Source organism: Leptonychotes weddellii, chromosome 5, assembly GCF_054177405.1.
Source record: "Leptonychotes weddellii isolate Sample4059 chromosome 5, ASM5417740v2, whole genome shotgun sequence".
In the NCBI taxonomy this organism is placed as follows: domain Eukaryota; kingdom Metazoa; phylum Chordata; class Mammalia; order Carnivora; family Phocidae; genus Leptonychotes; species Leptonychotes weddellii.
In genome coordinates, this window is record NC_138373.1 from 21,379,137 (window position 1) to 21,399,757 (window position 20,621).

The following is a 20,621-nucleotide window of genomic DNA, read 5'->3' on the forward strand; positions in this document are numbered from 1 at the left end:
TGCTGTAGGCAGTCACTGTGTGTGCAGGACGGGGGGTGCCAGTGATGACAGCAGGGCACCAACCCTCTCCTCACATGTGTACATTCAATATCATGACCCCTGGGATCTGAAACATTGAGAAATTAGTGCAGTGCTCCACGTCATACGCCAAATGACTGGCACGGTTCCCTACTTTTATTATCACTTACAGTCCCAACACTGATACTTCCTAAATAACAACTTCTGTCCCATGAAAACCCGAACTCCACTATTTGAGTCTAGAAGTTTCAATTCAAGCAACTTTTCTAATAAGCACTCTTCAAAACTTGCCAAGGACAAAGACATACCCCTTTAACAAGGGATGGAGGACTACCTAAAGTCTATACCTTGACTGCAAAAGAGTGAACACTTTCCTCCTCCAGGAAAAAAATTCCCATTCCCTGGAGTCTCAGGAGGCATGGGACCTGAAGCTTAAGAGTGCTCACTATCCTTGAAATCAGTGTTAACCAAGTGCAGTTTTCCAAGCTTAACAGCAATTGATAGTATGTTGCATTAGTGACAAAATAAAAAAATCTAATCATGTTCTCTTCCTATAAACATTAACAATTAACTGTGTGTCTTGAAATCAACTATATATATATAATTTTTTTTTTGAGAGAAAGAGAAAAGGTGAGAGAGAAAAGTGTGAATGGATAGGGAAGGCTAGAGGGAGAGGGAGAATCTTAAGCAGACTCCATGCTCAGTGTGGAGCCCGATTTGGGGCTTAGTCTCAGGACCGTGAGATCATGACCTGAGCCAAAGTCAAGAGTCTGACGCTAAACCAACTGAGCCACCCAGGCGCCCCCATATCAACTATCTTTTATCCCCTCCAATAACCTCTATAGAGCCCTTGTTGGCATTAATATTTCTATTATTGTAATCATGATTTTTCTCTCCATGAATATTAATTAGCCACTAGAATGGTAGGCACCAACTTTATAGAGCACCAAGTGATGACACACCCATTATAGATTAGACAACTACATTATGATAGAATACATGATATAGGTGTTTTATCTGAACATAAACTATATAAAATAGATCATTCTGTGATTTCTATATTGTGTATTACTCAATTTCTGTAACATAAATTCTATTATTTAAGCGAAACAATAGAACAGAATATGTGTCAATTACTAGTAAGTAATGGTAGGACTAATTATGCAACATTATGTGTTAAAAAATAAAAAGCAATGATTACTAATAAACTTTTCACTTTATAATAGGTTTATATTTATCAACAAAATCAAAGAGGAAAGACAGTATTGAGCATTTCCATATGCATAACACAGTTAGCCAACTCTTTTTCTTTTATTTTAATTCAGCTAGAGTTAACACACAGTGTTCTATTAGTTTCTGGTATACAATGGAGTGATTCAACACTTCCATGCATTATCCAGGGCTTATCAGGACAACTGCACTCCTTAATCCCCATCATCTGTTTCACCCATGCTCCCAACCACCTCCCTTCTGGGAACCATCACTTTGTTCTCTAGAGTTAAGAGTCTGGATGAAAGACCTCCAGTGGAGACAGGAATCTATCAAAATCCTAGAGGAGAACAGAGGCAGCAACCTCTTCAACCTCAGCCACAGCAACTCCTTCCTAGACACATCGCCAAAGGCAAGGGAAACAAAAGCAAAACTGAACTACTGGGACTTCCTCAAGACCAAAAGCTTCTGTACAACAAAGCAAACAGTCAACAAACCTAAAAGGCAACTTACAGAATGGGAAAAGATCTTTGCAAATGACATATCTGATAAAGGGCTAGTATGGTAAGTGAAAGAAGCCAAGCAGAGAAAGACAATTATCATGTGGTTTTTCACTCATATGTGGGACATAAGGAATAGCACAGAGGACTACAGGGGAAGGGAGGGAAAACTGAAGGGGAAGAAATTAGAGGGGGCAACAAAGCATAAGAGACACTGGACTCCGGGAAACAAGCTGAGGGTTACAGAAAGGAGGGCGGGTGGAGGAATGGAGTAGCCAGGTGATGGGTATTAAGGAGGGCACGTGTTGTGATGAGCACTTGGTTGATATATGCAACTAATAAATTCTTGAACACTACATCAAAAACTAATGATGTACTCTATGTTGGCTAACTGAACATAATAAAAAAAAATTCTTTTTAAGCGCTAGTATTGGGACGCTGGGGTGGCTCAGTCGTTAAGCGTCTGCCTTCAGCGCAGGTCATGATCCTGCGGTCCTGGGATTGAGCCCCTCATCGGGCTCCCTGCTCAGCCGGATGCCTGCTTCTCCCTCTCCCACCCCCCCTGCTTGTGTTCCCTCGCTCGCTGTCTCTCACCGTCTGTCAAATAAATAAATAAAAATTTTAAAAAAGGGCTAGTATCCAAGATGTATAAAGAATTTATGAAACTCAACACCCAAAAAGCAGAGAATCCAGTCAAGAAATGGGCAGAAGATATGAACAGACATTTCTCCAAAGAAGACATCCATATGGTCAACAGACACATGAAAAAATTCTCCACATCGCTTGGCATCAGGGACATACAAATCAAAAGCGCAATGAGCTACGACCTCACACCAGTCAGAATAGCTCAAATGAACAAGGCTGGAAAGAGCACATGTTGGAGAGGATGTGGAGAAAGGGGAACCCTCTTACACTGTTGGTGGGAATACAAACTGGGGCAGGCACTCTGGAAAATGGTATGTTGCTCAAAAAATTAAAACTTCAGCTACCCTATGACCCAGCAATTGCACTACTAGGTATTTACCCCAAAGATGCAAATGTAGTGATCTGAAGGGGTACCTGCACCCCAGTGTTCATAACAGCAATGTCCACAATAGCCAAACTAGGGAAAGGGCCAAGATATCCAGCAACAGATGAATGGATAAAGAAGCTGTGGTACATATATACAATGGAATGTTATGCAGCCATCAAAAAAACCGAAATCTTGTCATTTCCAGTAAAAGCATGTTTAAGTGGAGGACACTCTGTGCTTTTACCTGGGGCTCTGGGTCCAGCTGTAACAAAACCACCACAGCATCTCTGATGTGACGTCGCAGGACCCCCTCAATCCACGGATCCCTGAGGAAAATACGTCTTGTTGAAATACCCTCAGGGAAAAGGAGGAATGAACCAGGGGAACAGCTCAGAAAATGCAAGCGACTGTGCTGCTCACCTACCAGCATGTCCTGGGAAGCCACCCAGAGCCCCCTCCTCAGCACTCACCCAACGAAGCAGCTTCTCTGTGGCACGTCAGGAGGCACCAAGTTGCTGCAAAGCCCCCAGGGTCTCCCACAGCGTGGTGGCAGAACCTACTGGAACCACAGCCCTGGCTCTCTATCCTGGGGCAGCCAGAGTGGGGCTGGATCCTTGGGCTGCTACAGAAGTCCTTCCTGCTCTGAGATGCCCTGGGTCAGCACACGCAGAGAAACCTCCGCGTCCCGGTGGAGGTGCGCGGGCGCCCTCTCCTGGCCACACTGGGATTCCCTACAATGCTCAAAGCCATGGCCCCTCAGCTGGAGGGACAGAGCATGCTCAGGTCCAGCCAAGCCATCTCTCTCCATGACAGATCCTGAGGCTCGGCCCCACAACCCCATGCAAAGGAGGTGTGCCCATCTTCCCAAGTGAAACGGCCTCTGCAAAGCTCAGCCCTAGGAAGGTGGGAGCTTTGGGCTCAGGGAAATCTGATCACCTGCTTTCCCACCTTCTCCGGTCCCAATGCTCAAAGCACCTACATCGACCTCCTCCACCCTGGTCCATGGTCCACTTCCATACACCTAGACCAGCAACCTCTCTTCATCCTTGAAATTCCTCTTCGTCTCTGCTTCTCTCTACCCTGTGTCTCTTTGTTCCTCTCGCTTTCTAGGACTTGCCCAATCCCCCCACCACTCACTCAGTGTCTCTCTCCCTGACAGTCTCTTTCCCTATCTCTCCCCAGGCCCTCAGGCCTTCTGCTCTGTGCAGCCCTGTCCAAGACCACAGGGAACCACCTCTCCTGTCTCCCCCTCTCTCCTGCCATCATTCGGCCCAGACCTGCTCACAGGGCATGGCAATCCCATTGTCAAAGGCTGCTCAGGCTGACCTTGACTACAGCAGTGCAGTTACCAGCCACTCCTGGGAAGCATGTGGACAGACCTGGACACCTTGGTGGCCCAGGCACGACCCCAAAGCTACTGGAGGATGGCTGCTTCCACAACCCGGGAAGAAGGAGGGCTTTGCAAGACCCAGGAGTTGTGGTGCAGAATGGATTGGAGTAAAGGACCTAAAAAGTGACAGAAGCATACACCCAACTCCTCCTGTGTGGTGAGGGAGGAATGGGTCTCCTGTCATTGGCCTCTGCCCTGCCCATCCCTCAACAAGGAAACTGGGGGAGGATTATGGGGCATTGTGGGTCTTACCAAGAAAACTGTCACCATCAGCCCCCCTCAGAGCCCACCTGCTGTTGGGGGGCAGCTGGTAAGGTGAAACCAGTGCACAAAATCTGGATTAATGCAGGGCCTCCTCACCGGTCTCCCAGGGCCACTAGGGATGCTTCGTTCATTCCTCACCATCACAACAGACCACTGCCTGGGTACAGACACCTGTCCTGCTGATCACCACACACCCCTTAAACTAGCAGGCGCCATGTGCTCAAGAGTCTCTAGCACCAGAGTTCATACAACCACCAACAGACTTAAATACATGTTGTGTCCGCCTCCCCAGAAGGATTTCTTATGCCCCTTGCAGTAAAGATACCACAAAGGGGACTCTTGCTACTATCCTCCATCACCACCCATTGCTGCCGGTTTGTTTTCTGTGTGTACGGGCTTCACACCGTGCACTCGAAGGGGAGCGACTGTAGGGCATCCTGATGGCAGACGCTGACACAGAGGCAGAACCGTGAAAGGTTTATTTGGGGGATCCCTGGAGAGACAGAGCACAGGGGACAGGATGGGCAGGGACAACATTCAGGACATTAGGCTGATCTGACAATTTTCTAAATATATGCACACACAGCCTGGTTGTTAGTGCTCAGGGAGGTCTTCAAATATCAAATGTACTGTCCTGTAAGGCAGATAGATTTGGGTTAGTACACTGTGACCTTATGTTTTCCTAAATGCATTTGCTTCCTCTGGTATATCTGAGGCCTTGAATGAACACCTGAGTGTGTGGCTGCTTCCGTGAGTCCGTATGTAATAGAAAATAATTGTCTTCACATCTCAGATATAAATCTCTGAATATACATGTTCTCATAATGATCTTTTACTTCAGTCTTGGCTAGGACCTAAACTTTAATAGAAAAAAAAGGGGGGTCTTTGCCTTATTTTTGAAATGAGGATGCCAATCTCTGGGCTGAGGTGTTATACTCTCAGTGTAATGTTGTGGACTTAAATGAACATCTTTTGATGATCATGTGATGGAGCTATTTTCATTTAAACAGTGAGAAGGGGGAGTGGCCAACAGCCCAGATATTTTGCATATTCTTTTTCTTTTTTTGAGATAGAGAGACAGACACCAAAAAAGGGCAAATTTGTGCTGGAAAGGTGGCGTGGGGGGCGTGGGGGGTGGGTGGGGAGGAGAGAAATTCCTAGATAGGCTCCACACTCAACGCCGAGCCTGACTTGGGGCTCGATCACAGAACCCTGAGATCATGACCTGAGCAGAAATCAAGAGTCCGATGCTTAATCGACTGAGCCACCCAGGGGCCCCTGCAGATTCTTTATGTACTTCAACTCCTATTCTTCTAATGACCTCAGAATCCGACAGGCTCCCCTTTCACAGATAACAGAGCTGAGGCTCTGAGTAGGCCCCACGGAGAGCTGGCATTCGGGCAGGAACACAGGTAAATCCGCAGGATACTGTGACCAAAGTTCAGGGAGATGCAAAGTGCAGGCAGGGCGGTGACTCAGATGCAGAGGCGTAGTGACAGGGATCCAGCGAGGGTGGCTCCTGGTCAATCCTGAATTCCCCACGAAGAGTCTGACTCGGGCTGAAGGCCAAGGCAGCCACTCTGCTGATCTTGGTCCCGTCTTCACTTTTTCTCACTGGGGCCCACAAACTCAGGCAGACAAGAATCCCCAAAGGAACCAAGTTCAATTTCCCAAGTCTCCACCACATTCTTTCACCCAGTTCAGAACCTTCAGAAATTCAGAGGAAACAACAATCCTTATAGATTATGAACGAACAGCTTTATGGCAACCATGACGTTCTGATACAAATAATTGCATTATCCACGCTGTGTGACGGACACAGGCAGCAGCTCGGTGTGGATCTCACGGTGTCCTCACACTCACTGCTCAAGCTGCTGGCCTGCAGGAACGGCCTCCGCTCTATCCGAGAGAGGCCCATTCACTCCCCTGAGCACCTCCATCCTTCTCATCCACAGCCTCCTGTTTCTAGTGACTCATGGCTCCCTCTCTTGTCCTTCAGATCCATCGCTGGGGCTTCCCTTATACGGAACACAACATCTATGTCGTTTAATGAATGTGTCCCTCGCTGCTCTCAGACACCTGAAATTCCCTCCTCATCCGTCCCAGAGCACAGAATATCGTCTCTGTACAGTGTGCATGCGCATACCTACTGTGCCCAGCTTTTGGAGAAGAGCGGCTCTCCTTCACCACAAAGGGACCTGCCGACCACCTCAGTATGAGTGAAAGACAAAGTCCATCAAAGGCGTCTCCTGAGCAACCTGAAGAAAGTGATCATGTCCTTAGCAACATTCACTCTCCCATAACATGAGAGGCCTGCATGCAGGACTGCTATTCCTTATGGAGGATGCCCCAGCGTCTGTATCTGACCCACGTCAGAGAAAAGACGGAAGACCATCCCACTGGAAGTGACTGAGCAACATTCCAACAAACCGTCTACACCGGCCTCCAGCATCTGCCACTGTTTCTCACTCTCACCTCCCTTACCGGACAAGAGGGTTTCCCACAAGTATCCACTGACTGCCGAGGACAAGGGACAGACCCCTGCCCTAATGATTAATCAAGGGACCACAGCCCTGCTTCAGGTGTTCATATAACTGAGGAAATGAGAGCTCAAACTCAACACGCTGAAAACAAAGTGAGAGGTGTGTTTCATCCCGCCCAGAACAACAACTGTGGACTCTGGACGTGCCCGACGGTAAGAAATATATGTCTGCCATTGTGCGATAGAGACACTTCCTTCCCAACAACGGCACCTCCCCCCGCTCAGGGTGTGGAAATAGCCAAGCACAACACCTGTATGTCCTGAGAAACTTCAGGATGTTACAGCGCCCCCAGGCGGTTTTCCCCTCGCAATGTCAAGGCCTCAGCACAAACTTGGCCTTTGCCCCACCAACTCAATAAGAAAGAAGACAATACAGATTATAAGTCAATTCATACAATTCATATCATCGAATCCTGTGGTGTAGGTTCGGGTGCAGGGTAAGGATGCAGAGACCACTGGGTGGGTGGAGGGAGATGTGCCCCAGGGCCCCAGGATGGTGATGAAGGGGGATCCGTGGGGTACGGTGGACCCAATGGGCCGGGTACAGGAGCAGGTCCTCTTGCATCCACAGGGTTCTGCAGAACAGAAACCAAAGGAATGTTGCTATGACAGACAGAAGCAGAACCCCCATCAACCTGAAACCCAAAGAAGCAGGGGTCAGCACGATGAGAAGTCCGGAGAAGCCCAGTGTCCACATGTGGAATCACAGCCCCTCGTGGGTCCAACTGCTGCCCACCAGCCCCCACCTGACCCTGCTCCGCTTCCCTCCCTGACAAAGAGGTCTTCTTCTACTCTCCCAAGTGCTGTCCATGGCCACAGACACCGCTCAGGAGACAGGAGTTTCTGGAGTCCTGCAGCGGACCGGGAAAAGTGCTGAGAAGAACACAATCCCGATGAGTTCGTGAGACCCAGCTCTGTGGATCTGCATCACCGACATTCCGATGCTCCTCAGCTCAGGCACAGAGCAAATGCATAGTCCTTGGTGCTGAGAACCACTGAGGGGCCGATTCTGCATCCCCGGATGCAAACCAATGTGTCTGGAGAGCAGGCGTGACCCTCCCAGGGTGGATCAGGAGAGACGCTATCAGTTGGCACAGCCAGCAAACCGCATCAGAACCCGCTCACGGGAGCACGACCGAAACGTGTGTGAGCCGTGGGCCCTGCAGGGAGTCACCGGGATTCCCTCTTCACGGCTGTGCTCCGGGGGGCGTTTTCTACCACACACCTGGCCCCTGGCAGAGTTCACCTTCATCTCACCCAGGGTGCAACTGGAGGGATTCCGGGTCGCGCCTTTACCCACACAGATGGAACGCACGTGAGGTCGCAGCTCACCCTCTCCACCAACACTCACAGCTGCCCAAAGCACGTGGCACAAAGTGTGAGGCAGGGCATGGCTTTTCCCGTTTCCAGCTGTGAGGATTACCGCAGACATTCTCCCAGCTTAGTCTCCTGACCCGAAAACCAACACCACTACCGCTCCCGCGGGAAAGCAAACTGCAAGCAGTCAGCGGGACTGGCCGACTTCAGTGTGGAGTGAGATATTGCTCTCCTCCAGGAGTTTACACACACACACACACACACACACACACACACAAGGGCAGGGTCCTGCTCTCCTTCATTTCTAAGCACGTGGAGCTTCAGGACGCCCCGCATAAGGTGATGATTTGGAAACAGAGAAGTCTGTAGGCTCCGAATGAAGACTGGGCATATTGAAAGGTCAATGACACCACACACAGATCCCAGGACATACCCAATAGACACAGGTCAGGACAGGGTGCTGCCCAGACAGGAACAGGATTCCAGAAATGATTACAACTGAGAAAAGACACAGTATTTACCTAGTCCTTCTGTGGGACCTTCTTGGGCGGGGTGCCACTGTTGTCCCCTTGAGCGCCACAGGTTTCTGAATACGACCGAAGCCCTACAAGGGACAGAGGTGGATTCAGACTGGCCTTGACCATGCAGGATGCAAGCCAACCCTCTACACCTGCCCCACCCTATTCCACTCTCTCCCACTCCCACATCCCTTCCAGATTCAGAGCGTTTCTCACAGGTCTCCTCTCACCCCTGTGGACAAAGGAGAGACAAGTCCCCCACAACTGAGGATGTGATCAGTCCACCCAGTGACAGATGTTTTCAGAGCTAATGAATAACACTGGACAACTGGGGCCTCCACAAGTAACAGTGATTTGAGGTTGTGCTTCATCCATCCCAGGGCCCAAAACATTGTGTCTGGGCAGTGCCCATGGGCAAAGCTTTTATGTCTGTCCTTTGCAAACTGTCACTTTTCTTCTCTATGGCAGACACCTGCTGCCCATTTCTGTAGGGTGAAACAAGACAGTCCATGCAATGGATGTCCACAGAAAGGTGACGAATGCTACTATGTCCTCATTCAGGTCGATCCTTGCATTGCAAAGCCTTCTGGCACCTCCTCTACATCTTCTCCACCAACAGAAGTACTTAAACTATGGATAGGCTTTACGATTCAGGTCATCCAATTCAGATCAGCTTACCATGTGTAGCAGGAATGAGCTGTGGTTGAGGCCCCCATATCCATCCATGTGGAGGAGGTGGAGGTGGCCCATAGCCAGGGAAGCCTGGTAAACCCTGCCCCATGTGGTGGGCCTATGGGGGGGCCTTGGAGCATGAGGAAACCCTCTCACATCTGTACCGACCTGCAGAACAGAGGACAAAATATTTGGGTAAGACAGCCAAAAGTTGCAACACCAAGAGATGAAACCCAAAGAGCAAGCTCTCAGCATCTGGCTCCTTCCCCAATACCACGTTCCAGGAGAGCCATGTCGTGCTAGAAAACTTTGTCCCTCCCAATTGCTGCCTACTATAATAAGGGGGGGGGGGCGGGGAAGGAGAATGGATGTTACAGGAATAACCTACTGTCATCAAACATCACTACCCAAGTCTGCCAACATTCACTACCAAGAAGTAGTGTCTTAAAGGGTGAAAAGGGATCACTGGAAACAAGTAAAGCAGCCCACACTCCAGACAGGGAGGCATCGACATTGTGGACAACACTTTCATCTTTCCTCTTCAACCACCGCAGAAGATTTGGGTTTGTTAAGAATAGACAGAATGTGATGAAACTGAATGTCCTTTCTCCACAAGGAATCCGAGCCACTCGAGGTGAATCCCTTGCCTGCAAAGCCCCTGACTGTCCCCACCTGCCTCACTTCCTGACAAAGCGGTCTTCTACTCTCTGCAGTTTCTGTCCAGGCCACAAAGACCCTTGAGGATTTAGGGGCCTGTGGTCTGATAGGGGACCTGGAAAAGGGTTTTCTGAGAGGAACATGATACCAATAGCCCTTATTTACGTGCAGCGGCTGTGTTTATCTTAAAACACAGTCATCAGAATTTGCCGCACACTGAGTTCCAGAGCAATTTTGTCCAGTGGGAAATTAAGATGGGAAGGCTAAATAAGGCTAACTAAGCAAATTCACAAAGATGTGTATGCTTTCTGATGGACAACTCCAGAGCGTGTGATGAGAGAAGAAACCAGCTCTCACAGTGACATAAGACCAAAAGGACCTGCTCCTAGAAGCCCAAGTGAAGGGCTTGTGAGGCCCGGGTCATGCAGCTAATCACCGACATCCCCCCTTCAGAAAGTATGTGCCAGTACACCCCACACTTTGGAAATTCACAACAGTTGTCGAAAGGGTACAAGTAGAGGGATTCTGTACAGCATTTGTACCAGCAGAAGGAAAACAGGGATGACTTATGAAACTTGCCCTATCTAAGAACATTCCAAACTGCAAAACAGACAATAGAAAATGGAAAGAGAGTTTCCCCTAGTTTCCAGTTGTGAGGATTACCACAGACCTTGACACAGGTCAATCATCTAACCCCAACATGAACACTACACCAATCGCACCTGATCGGAACCTACTGACTGGGAGTCAGGCCGGCCAGAGACTTCACTGTGGAGTGACGTGTCATCCTCCTCGAGCTACTTTCCCCCACAGGCATTGTGCGTGGGCAGGGGTGGGTGGATGGACACAAACACACACACGCACACACACACACACTCACACACACAAGCACACACACACACAGTGAGCGCCCTGCCATCCTTCACCTCTAAGCATCTGTGGCTTCAGGAGGTGCCACCGAAGGTGAGGATCTGTAATGGAGAAGCCTGTCAGCCCCCGGGTGAACTGCTTGTATTTTGAAAGGTGAACGACACCACAGACAAACCCTAACCCACCCAACAGACACAAGGCCAGGACAGGGTGCTGCTCAGAAAGGGAAAAGTTTCCAGAACACCTGGTAGAGGCCACAGTAGTTACCTTGCTCATCCCTGGGTCTCTATGAGGCTCGGTGCCCCTGTTCCCCATGGGAGACCCACCAGTTTCAGCATCAGACCAAAGCCCTAGAACAGATGGAGGTGGATTCAGACCAGCACTGACTGTGCAGAATTCAAACCAACCCTCCAAACCCACCCCTAACACGTTGCCCTCTGTCCCACTCTTGGGTCCCTTCTCAGACACACAGCATTTCTCAAATGTCTCTGCTGACCCCTGAGGACAAGGGGGAGACCTCTGCCTCTCCCCCTCGAGGATGGGACCACCATCGCCCAGCTTGCTTCAGGTGTTTTCATAGCTAAGGCGACGGCAGTAGACTGCTCTGGGCTCAACCAGCTAAAAATGGATAAACCCTCAACATGAACGGCATGCATTCTCTTCTCAGGCCGCCAGTTGATGGTTCAATCCTTCAGTCTATAGATGAGCCCTAGCATGTGTGGCTGGCTATTACGTAAATATTTAAGAGAAGAATTGGAGTAGACTAATCGTACAGTCAGGAGCAAAGTAAAAATAGGCAGATTGAGAAGTAAAGCTGTGGCTTTATACCGATAACATTAGAGGAGTAAAATGCATGAATTTCATGGACTAATATAGTACTGTAGATGACAAATAAAACAAAAATCAAGGAACCTCCATAAAGAGTAAATAAATGCCATTTTTCTCAATTTCTTTTTTTCCAGAAAGTCTTCACCATTGCGTCAAGGTGGGAAGGGAGCTCGGGCCCACAACTCCTCCAGGCTCAGCTCTTCAGTAGGTGGGTGGTAGAGGAGGTGGGAGGGTCTGCAGTCAGGGGAGGGGCATGAGCTCCACCTGTCACAGGGACAGGTGCCCGGCGGCCGGTGGGCACCTGAGGAAAGCACCCTCCTGTCACCCCTTCAGACAACCTGCTGTCCTTAGGTAGTGCTCGTGATTCTCTCCAGGACACACAGTGATCACCCACAGGAACGGGAAGGACCTCGTGTGCTTTCCCAGCAGAGATCAGGCTGCTGCATTTCACAGCACGCTCCCTACCTCTCTGCACACGGTTCTGTGTCTCAGGTCTTCCCGGCATCGGTTCCTGCCTCATGGATCCCTCGGGCAGCGTCTCTCTCCTCATCATGTGCAGTCTTGAAGACAGAAAAAGAATGGACGTCTATAAGAATTACAACACCATGTCCTCTACTAGACACTAAACAGCTTAGCCTTGACCCCTCAAGACGCCCAGAAAAAGGCACGTCAAAATCACACACCTGTGTTTCACATAGGCGTTCTCCCTGCTCTGCTGCACTATCTTCCTCTCCCAAACCTGAGCCTTGATCTGGGGGAGAAAAACACATCCACCTTCAGCTGTGCCAGACTGGGCCCCAAACGAAGAGGAGGAAAAAGAAAACACTTACCCAATTATCTAGAGCACTTCTCTCATGAGCTGCGATCTGAAAAAGTCAACACACCAAGAGCCCATGTTGGGGGATCTAAGGGCCACTTCCATCACCTGCAGGAGGCGCTAAGGGGCCAGGATGTTGGGGCACAACTCAGGTTACCTTGTGTTGGAAGGTGAGCTCTGCCTCCTGCAGCTGATCTTGCATCTCTCCAATTTCTTGCCTGTGAGTTATAATTGCTCTCGTCAGATAACACCCAATATTGGCTGTGATTTTAAATCATCTGCCCACGTGGCCATTCTCCTCTTATCTGTCCCCTCATACAATTGATCCTGACACAGGAAACACTTTTCACATGGTTATAATGTACAGTAGGATCAAAGCAATTGTTACCTCTTTTCCGTAATCATTTTTCTTCCCCTGCAGGGTTCAGAGTTGACATAATTTCCTTACCCATTTTCAATCTTTCCCTAATTTATCACGTGACAAGTGTGCCATCAAGTGTGCTGGGCAACTTCTATCCTCGCCATGGTTCCCAGGGTTGCAAAGACCAGCGCCATCAGATGGCACTACCGGGTTTATGGGTAGGATTCATCCTACGACAAACTGCTTTCCTCAAGATTAGGACAACTGACACCACCCCCAGGGACGATGGCGTGGAACAAGTTTCCACAGAATCAGGCCAGCGCTGGGGATCAGGACATGTTTAGTAATGAAATTGTTTTGTTCTTTCTAGAGCTTAACTTTTTGTGTCTGTTAATTCTCTCTGCATATGCCTCTGAATTTTTGTTTCTATTACATGTGAATTGAGTCTAAACAATGAAGAAAAGTTAAAAATACAAAGTGAACAGGGATTTCAGGAGCCGCTAATATTCAGTGTCTGAACTCACTTGTACTTGTCCGTTGCTTCTGTGATTCCTTTCAGATTTTCCACGGCAGTGGACAGCTGACTCTCTGTTGCCTCCAGGTCACAGCGGGTCTTTGCAACCTTCCTAAGACAGGAAAGGTATAGACATGGTCCAGTAGCCAAGGTCCAGAAGTTCTGCCGTCATTCCTCCCAGCACACTGGATGGCCTAGATTCCAATGTCCCTCATAAATGCACAGACTGACAACACAAGGAGGGAAATGAACTGAAGGTCCCATTTAGGGTTAAAGAAAAATCAAACTCTGGATGCTGCCAAGTTCCTTGCAATCGGAGCTGTCTTTACACTTCTCTACTTCATTATCAAGTCCTCAAGTAACATTGCAGTTTGTGTCCTCTCAGAGTTGGTCTTTTGTCGGAGACGGTGAAGGCTCCTTTCAGTTCAAAGTGAAAAACCAAGCCTGACCAACTATAGGATGAAGCAGGGGACCATCGTCAGTCGTACACCTCCATGGGGAGCCCTGATCCTCAGACCAAGGCTGTGCCTGACCCAATGAACCCGAAAGGAAGCCTTCCAGAATATGGCTTCATCAGCATGGCAACTCACTCCCAGACATCTCTGGGTCTACAACTACAACCCCTGCCTCCTCCTTTGAAGAGGCCAATCTTAGTGCCGGCAATATGTCCTGAAGCGTAAAAGGCTGTGAACTGTCACATAGCCAGTGTGTTATCTCCACGCAACAGATTTCAGATGGAAAACTATCAACTGCTTGGAGTCAACCGACTTTAACAAGACTGAGTTCACTGATAGTGAAGGCAGCAACATGCGATGCTTAGAAAGGCTGCTTTGCTGTGCTGCCCTCAGACTCTTTTGCTCATGGTGTTGATTTAAAGGGTTTCAACAGGACACCTGATTTCCTCAAGATCACAGGCAAAAAGACTCTTATAAACTGAGTCAAAAGCTCCAGACAGAGAAAGACACATGCCTTTGCTTCTGGTCTCTCAGGCAATCCTTCAGCAAATGCTTTCTGGAGCGGCTGTAATGGAGTGGCTCAGTTGGAAGGTGTAGAAGACAGAAAGGTGGTCAGGACACTGTACCCACCCCCAAAAGAAATTTCCAATGAACTGAACCAAGATGCCAATGACACAGAGCAGCCCCCACCCCCGCTGTGGGAAGGAATAACACAAAGCTGAGTCTCCAGGGAAGACAGGGAACAGTTCTGCCTTTCAACGTGAATGAGGGACTCTAAGGTCCTGATCTCCTCCTGAGAAAAGAAAGGAAACACTGGACAAAAGAGCAAACTCGTGAGGGAATGCACCCAATTTCTAAAGAGTACATGAAGAAACACGAGAACCAGATGGAGAAGAAGGAAGCCTAGGAGAAAGCCAGCCTGGCAGTGGGAGCCAATCTCCCCAGGACACATCAATACATTCTGGAACAGGCAAGTGAACCGTAAAGAAGCTGAACAACTTTATGGGCATGGGCTTAGAAGGAAACGAGTGAAGTTCAGGGTCAGCCAGCCAAGGTGAGCCCTAGTGAACCCGCAGGCTTTGGCTGGGACCCAGGAGAGTTACACCTAAAAAAATCCGGTGGATGGGAAATACCCTGGCCTTCTTAGGGACTGGGCGACAGTGAGTGATGTCAGTTGTATACTGGATGAAGGCATCCAGGACTGCTGGAGCCCCAACCCACTTTCCACAAAGAGACTCCCAGTGTTTCTGCAGCAAGACAATTCCATTTTTCTATCCCCATTATTGACCCAAGTCTCGTACTGAACCAAAAGTGACTGAATTCAGGGCTAATAAGAACATGTGATGACACGGAAACCAAAAGGACGAGGCAGACAGACCCAGAGGGGATCCAGGTATCAAAGGTTTTAAGGATGGTACCTTCCCTCTTCTACTCCAAGGAGTCACACAACAAGCGTGACAAGCAGTTAGAACACAAAGGGAAATGCAGGTCACACACATCCAGGCAGCAAGGGCAGGCACAATTCTACAGAATGCATTTGGCAAAAATACTCTAGATCCAATTCTAAAAGAAATACAATTATCTAGACCGGCCGTCACATAAATTCATACAATAGTATTTGTGACAATTCACACAAGAATAGCTTACTCTTCGGCAGCCGCTTGTCTTTGTTTAGAGAAATCCACCACGATATCCACTTTCCTCCTCAGCATTTTCAATTCGGCTTCTTGAGTTCTTTTCAAAGAACTCAGGGCATTGCAATGGTCTTCCAACAGTCGTCGACATTCTGGAAAGGATGAGTTTTCTTTTGTGTGTGTATGTGCACATGACCGGAGAACTTCGGTTTGATAGGGAAAGGAGAAGGGCAAGACCTTGAAGGCAGGAAGGCATTCCTTCCCTTCCCAATGCAAACTCATTGCCACCATATGCGGATTTCTTCCCCCAAAATAACATACCCTGCAGTTCTCGTTTTTTGGCCCTAAAGGCTCTCTGCTCTCCATCCTCGAATGCATCTTGGGCCTTCAAGACAGATATGAGAAAAGACATTCAGGAAATCATGATCACAGAACAACGTGAGGGCGCCTAACAGGACAGGATCATGCAGTGCAACAAAGAAAGCCCTTAAGGCATAATGGAACAAGGAGGAAGTAAGCAAAGTGGAAAATAGTTCACATCAAAGAACACACAAATGACTTTCTCAGTGGCTTTCATTCATATATATATCCACATACATACATATATACACATCTTCCCCTATTCACATTGAAAATGCTCGGTTTGGCATTAAGAGAGGAAGGGACTGCACAGTTGGGCCAGCCACTGCCCTTCATCGCTCAGGTGTCTTGTGGGGATTTTCTACATATCTTGGAGGGCAGGGCTGAATGATGTGATCATTACCTTGCTGTGAAATCAAGCATACTTCCTAGTCCTTATAAGAGCAAACCTCATCATGGTGGTTCTAAGTGGAATCCCAGCTCACTGCTCCGTAGGAGTTTCAGTTCCCAGAGGCCCACTCTCTACTGTGCTAAACAGCAAGCGAGGATGCTGCACTCACCTCCCCCAGTGAACCAAAAGCCTGCCGGAGCCACATGAAGGTAAAACTCAACAGCCAGCTCTTACCACATCCTGATTCTTGACCTTCTTCTCTCTCTCAATTTGCAAGTGAGCCAGTGCCCAACGAAGGGTGTCATTTAAATTTTCATTAACTTCGTCAACCTTTCCGATGTTCTCCTTCAACAAAACATTTTGAATGAGTAATAATAATTCATTCCTTGGGGCACCTGGGTGGCATCTGGGTGGCACAGTCGGTGGAGTGTCTGACTCCTGCTTTCGTTTTGGCTCAAGGCCTGATCTCAGGGTTATGGGATTGACCCCTGCATCAGGCTACACACTCAGCATGGAGTCAGCTTGGGATTCTCTCTCTCCTTCTGTCCCCTACCACTCACTCTTTCTCTCTCTCTCAAATCAATCAATCAATCAATGTTTAAAATAATAATAATGATAATGATAATGATGATAATTCATTACTTTTATTTCTGTTGTTAGGACACAATTCAGGCAAAGAAGGGATTCTTACCTTCAATTTAAGAACTTCCTCAGAGAGAAACTTATGTTCACTCTTCGTTTCTGCAACATGTTTCTTGCCTTCCCGGATCTATAAAACATATGAAAAAAGGAAACAGAATTCCAAAATAGCATCGTGTTACACAAACCTATCTACTAACGTGTGACTCCTTTCAAAATAGAGAGGCAGTGCTCTACATTTGTGAAGCTTCTTTTGAATCAGGACCATTTCTGGATCACATGAAATAGGTCAATAGGATGAACTACAAGAGGTGGAAGTAACCAAAATGAAATCACAAAAAGTATTTGAAAAGGCACTGATACCTTCAGCTCCCAAAGGGATATTTCCTGAGCAAGCTCCCTGTTCTCTGGCCTAAGTCGATGGATCTTCTCATTTATTTGTTGTAAGGTTACTAAAAGGAGAAAAAAGAATCGCAAAGATAATTAGCAAAACCAGTGACATTGAATAATCCCAGTGTATGAGCACCAGAGACACATTCTCTGACACTTGGGTGTAACTAACTTGTTAGCATTCCCATTGTGCCCTAAGGAAGCAAGTTTTAGCAGCATTTGAAACCTAAGACAACCTACTTCGGGGAGATTCCTACTTAAATTTTTTTCAAAAATAGAGAAACGCCCTCAAATGTCTTCTAAGTTTACTCCCATCTGTAAACACCAGTCTTGGAAAATGCAATCACTGCAAACGCTGATGTCATCCCCAGATATGTAACAGAAAAATCAAGCATCCTGTCAACTAACATTTCTCTCCTCCAATGATTAAGGTACAAAAATAGGTCCCTGCAAAAAACCCAAAATGAACAAAACCATCCTTTGCTCCTGCTCAGCGCCATGTCCGTTTCCAGATCCTCCTTGGAATTCCACACCAGGAAAGCTCAAAATGGCAATTGAGTGACAACTCCAAGGCCTTCAGCGACTTTCTGCTGCTCACAGATTGCCTGTCATGAGCCCTAGGCAGGGGCTCTGGAGGACAAGATCTTTGGAATCAAACACACTTGGGTACAAACTCCACGTTAGAGTCTCTGGAGGGCCTGGATAACTCACACTCCCTGGAACACAAGCTTTTCTCATCCCAACATGAGAAGGTTACCCTCTACCCTGACAGGAAAACCACACTCATGAAGCGCCCTATCACAGATGGATAACACATCGAAGGTCGAGAACACAGACTCCTCTAACTGGCACTTAATTCTCTCATCTTGGGGTACCTGCGTGGCTCAGTCGGGTAAGTGTCTGCCTTCAGCTTGGGTCATGATCCCACATCGGGTCATGATTCCACCCTGGGTCCTGGGGTCCCACATCTGGGTCTGCGCTCAGTGGGGTGCATGCTTCTCCCCCTCCCTCTGCCAGCCACTCGGTCTGCTTGTGCTCTCTCTGTCAGATGAATAAACAGAATCTTTTAAAAAATAATAATTCTCTCATCTTACCTCAAAGTGCAACCTTCTCTTCTAGTGGCCCAATGTGAGCGCTCTCGTGCCCTGAGATCTCTCTTCTCACCACCCCCACTGCTGCACTCACAGGGACGAACACCAGCATTCGAGGGTTTGCTATGTGCCAGGCAGCCACCCTGGCCGTCAACAGACAGCACCGCGGAATCACCACAATCCATGAGGCCCGACACGATACATAACCCCCACTGGCACATGTTCCTTTCCACTCATTCTCCCCTGGCAGGAAAGGCTCCCTCCACTTCAGACTCAAAGCCATGATTTAAACCTCTCTTGTGACACACGCTCTGTCTGGCAATATGTGGCTCCTTCTCTAAGTGTAGCCTGCTTGTTAGACTCAAAGAGTGTTTTCTCATCTCGACATTTCACCAAGAGCCAGGTCATGGCAAAGTACTCACTCCAGACCTCAGGCTCCTATCATCGCATGCCTCCTAAACATGTCTCTGCAAAATTACTCTTTCTATTCTCCCTACTCCCATGAGGTATACCTCCTCCTGGTCTCCTAAGAGATGGCAACACCCTCCACATTGTCACTTAGACTCCACATGGGAAAGAGAATGATTTTCAGGAGTTAACAAGTCACTTAGACATCGGAAGTCACCATATTTACCCCTAGTCGAATTATACCCACATCAAACACCGGTACTGAGAATTTACGACAATGAAAACTAAAGCCAAAAAACTTACCTTCATATTGCCGAGGCTTTATCTAAGAGAGGAAGAAACAAAATGAAGTTTGATGTCAAAACGTATTACTAGGAAAAATCTCTAGTTCAGGTCAATACCGAAACAGTCATCCAAGAAAATTACAATAATCATTTTGTTTAGCAGAATGACTTCACAGGATTAAAAAAGAAGACAAAATTGGAATTTCCTGATTAAGTCATCATCGTTCACAATCCATTTCTGATAAAGAGCACAAAGGTATATAACTTAGTTTCGACCCCCAAATCTATTCACATTCTGTGAAATGAACGTTCAACCTGTTCAATTTTTGACAGCGGACCATGCAGACATTTAAAAAAATATTCATTAATTCATCATTTCCGTAACTTTAATGCAACCCGATATCCACACTGAGTTCAGAAACGGATTATTATAAGATCCTGAAAGAAAGAAAATGGAAGGAAGGGAGGAAGGAATGTAGGAAGGAAGGCTGGCAGGTGAGCAAAGCTCTGACAAAATTATGCCGTTTTCCTTGTCCAGAAAGCTTCTCTGAACTATTACTAAGGGTTGGCTGTTTGCTGAATTCACACACAGTTATGGCACATCAGGTGCTATGAAGTCTCCCAGACTGCTACAGAGGGTCATCAAAAAGAAAGAAAAGCCATCGAATGAGAAAAAGAGTGGCACGTGGCGAGAGATGAAGCATAAGCAACAAGAGAAATGACAGCGGATGTTTCAAAAGAGGGGAACCAGGCTATCCAGATCGAGCCACCCTGATAAATTATAGCTTAGTAAACTCTAGGCAAGACCCCATTTTGACACCATTAACATATTTCCCCGTTCAAAAGTTTTACAGGATGAGGAGAGGCTGAGGCCAGCCCCCAAATCTTGCCGGGATATTGGAATATCACCACGCTATCAACAAGCCAGTCATAATAACGTTGTTAGGGGAAAGTCCATCAGTGGAGGGCAAACAGAAAACCACGGTGATTCCTGTAACTTCACATGTTGCTTAGGAATCTCTGAGTTGCTCTGGCCCTTGTCACCCAGCCCCACAGGAAAGGGAAGTGAAGAGACAGATGAGCACACCAAAGACGTCCTAGGTTTGTTTTCCTTTTTTTAAAAATTTTTTATTGTTATGTTAATCACCATACATTACATCATTAGTTTTTGATGTAGTGACCCACGATTCATTGTGCATAACACCCAGCGCTCCATGCAGAACGTGCCCTCTTTAATGCCCATCACCTGGCTAACCCATCCTCCCACCCCCCTCCCCTCTAGAACCCTCAGTTTGTTTTTCAGAGTCCATTGTCTCTCATGGTTCATCTCCCCCTCCGATTCCCCCCCCTTCATTCTTCCCCTCCTGCTATCTTCTTCTTCTTTTTTTCTTAACATATATTGCATTATTTGTTTCAGAGGTACAGATCTGTGATTCAACAGTCTTGCCCAATTCACAGCGCTCACCATAGCACATACTTG

At 47.7% G+C, this 20,621-nt stretch overlaps 1 protein-coding gene across 2 annotated transcripts; it reads right to left on the reverse strand.

Annotated features, from left to right (window-relative positions):
• Window positions 1–4,855: 4,855 nt before the first annotated feature.
• On the reverse strand, window positions 4,856–20,365 carry LOC115939276 (transport and Golgi organization protein 1 homolog). Of its 2 annotated transcripts, none has more exons than XM_081819880.1 (15): window positions 19,161–20,365; window positions 17,332–17,420; window positions 17,021–17,098; window positions 16,564–16,674; window positions 15,900–15,963; window positions 15,592–15,730; window positions 13,500–13,601; window positions 12,772–12,832; window positions 12,628–12,663; window positions 12,481–12,548; window positions 12,263–12,357; window positions 11,237–11,319; window positions 9,449–9,610; window positions 8,774–8,856; window positions 4,856–7,510 (listed from the first exon to the last, which is right to left on the reverse strand). In XM_081819880.1, exons 6-15 carry the CDS (start codon window positions 15,654–15,656, stop codon window positions 7,339–7,341), a joined length of 927 nt encoding a protein of 308 aa, XP_081676006.1. In that variant the 5' UTR covers window positions 15,657–15,730; window positions 15,900–15,963; window positions 16,564–16,674; window positions 17,021–17,098; window positions 17,332–17,420; window positions 19,161–20,365; the 3' UTR covers window positions 4,856–7,338. The 2 variants fall into 2 exon arrangements, with proteins under 2 accessions (XP_081676006.1, XP_081676005.1); XM_081819879.1 differs by lacking the exon at window positions 19,161–20,365 and adding an exon at window positions 18,234–18,419.
• Window positions 20,366–20,621: the final 256 nt, after the last annotated feature.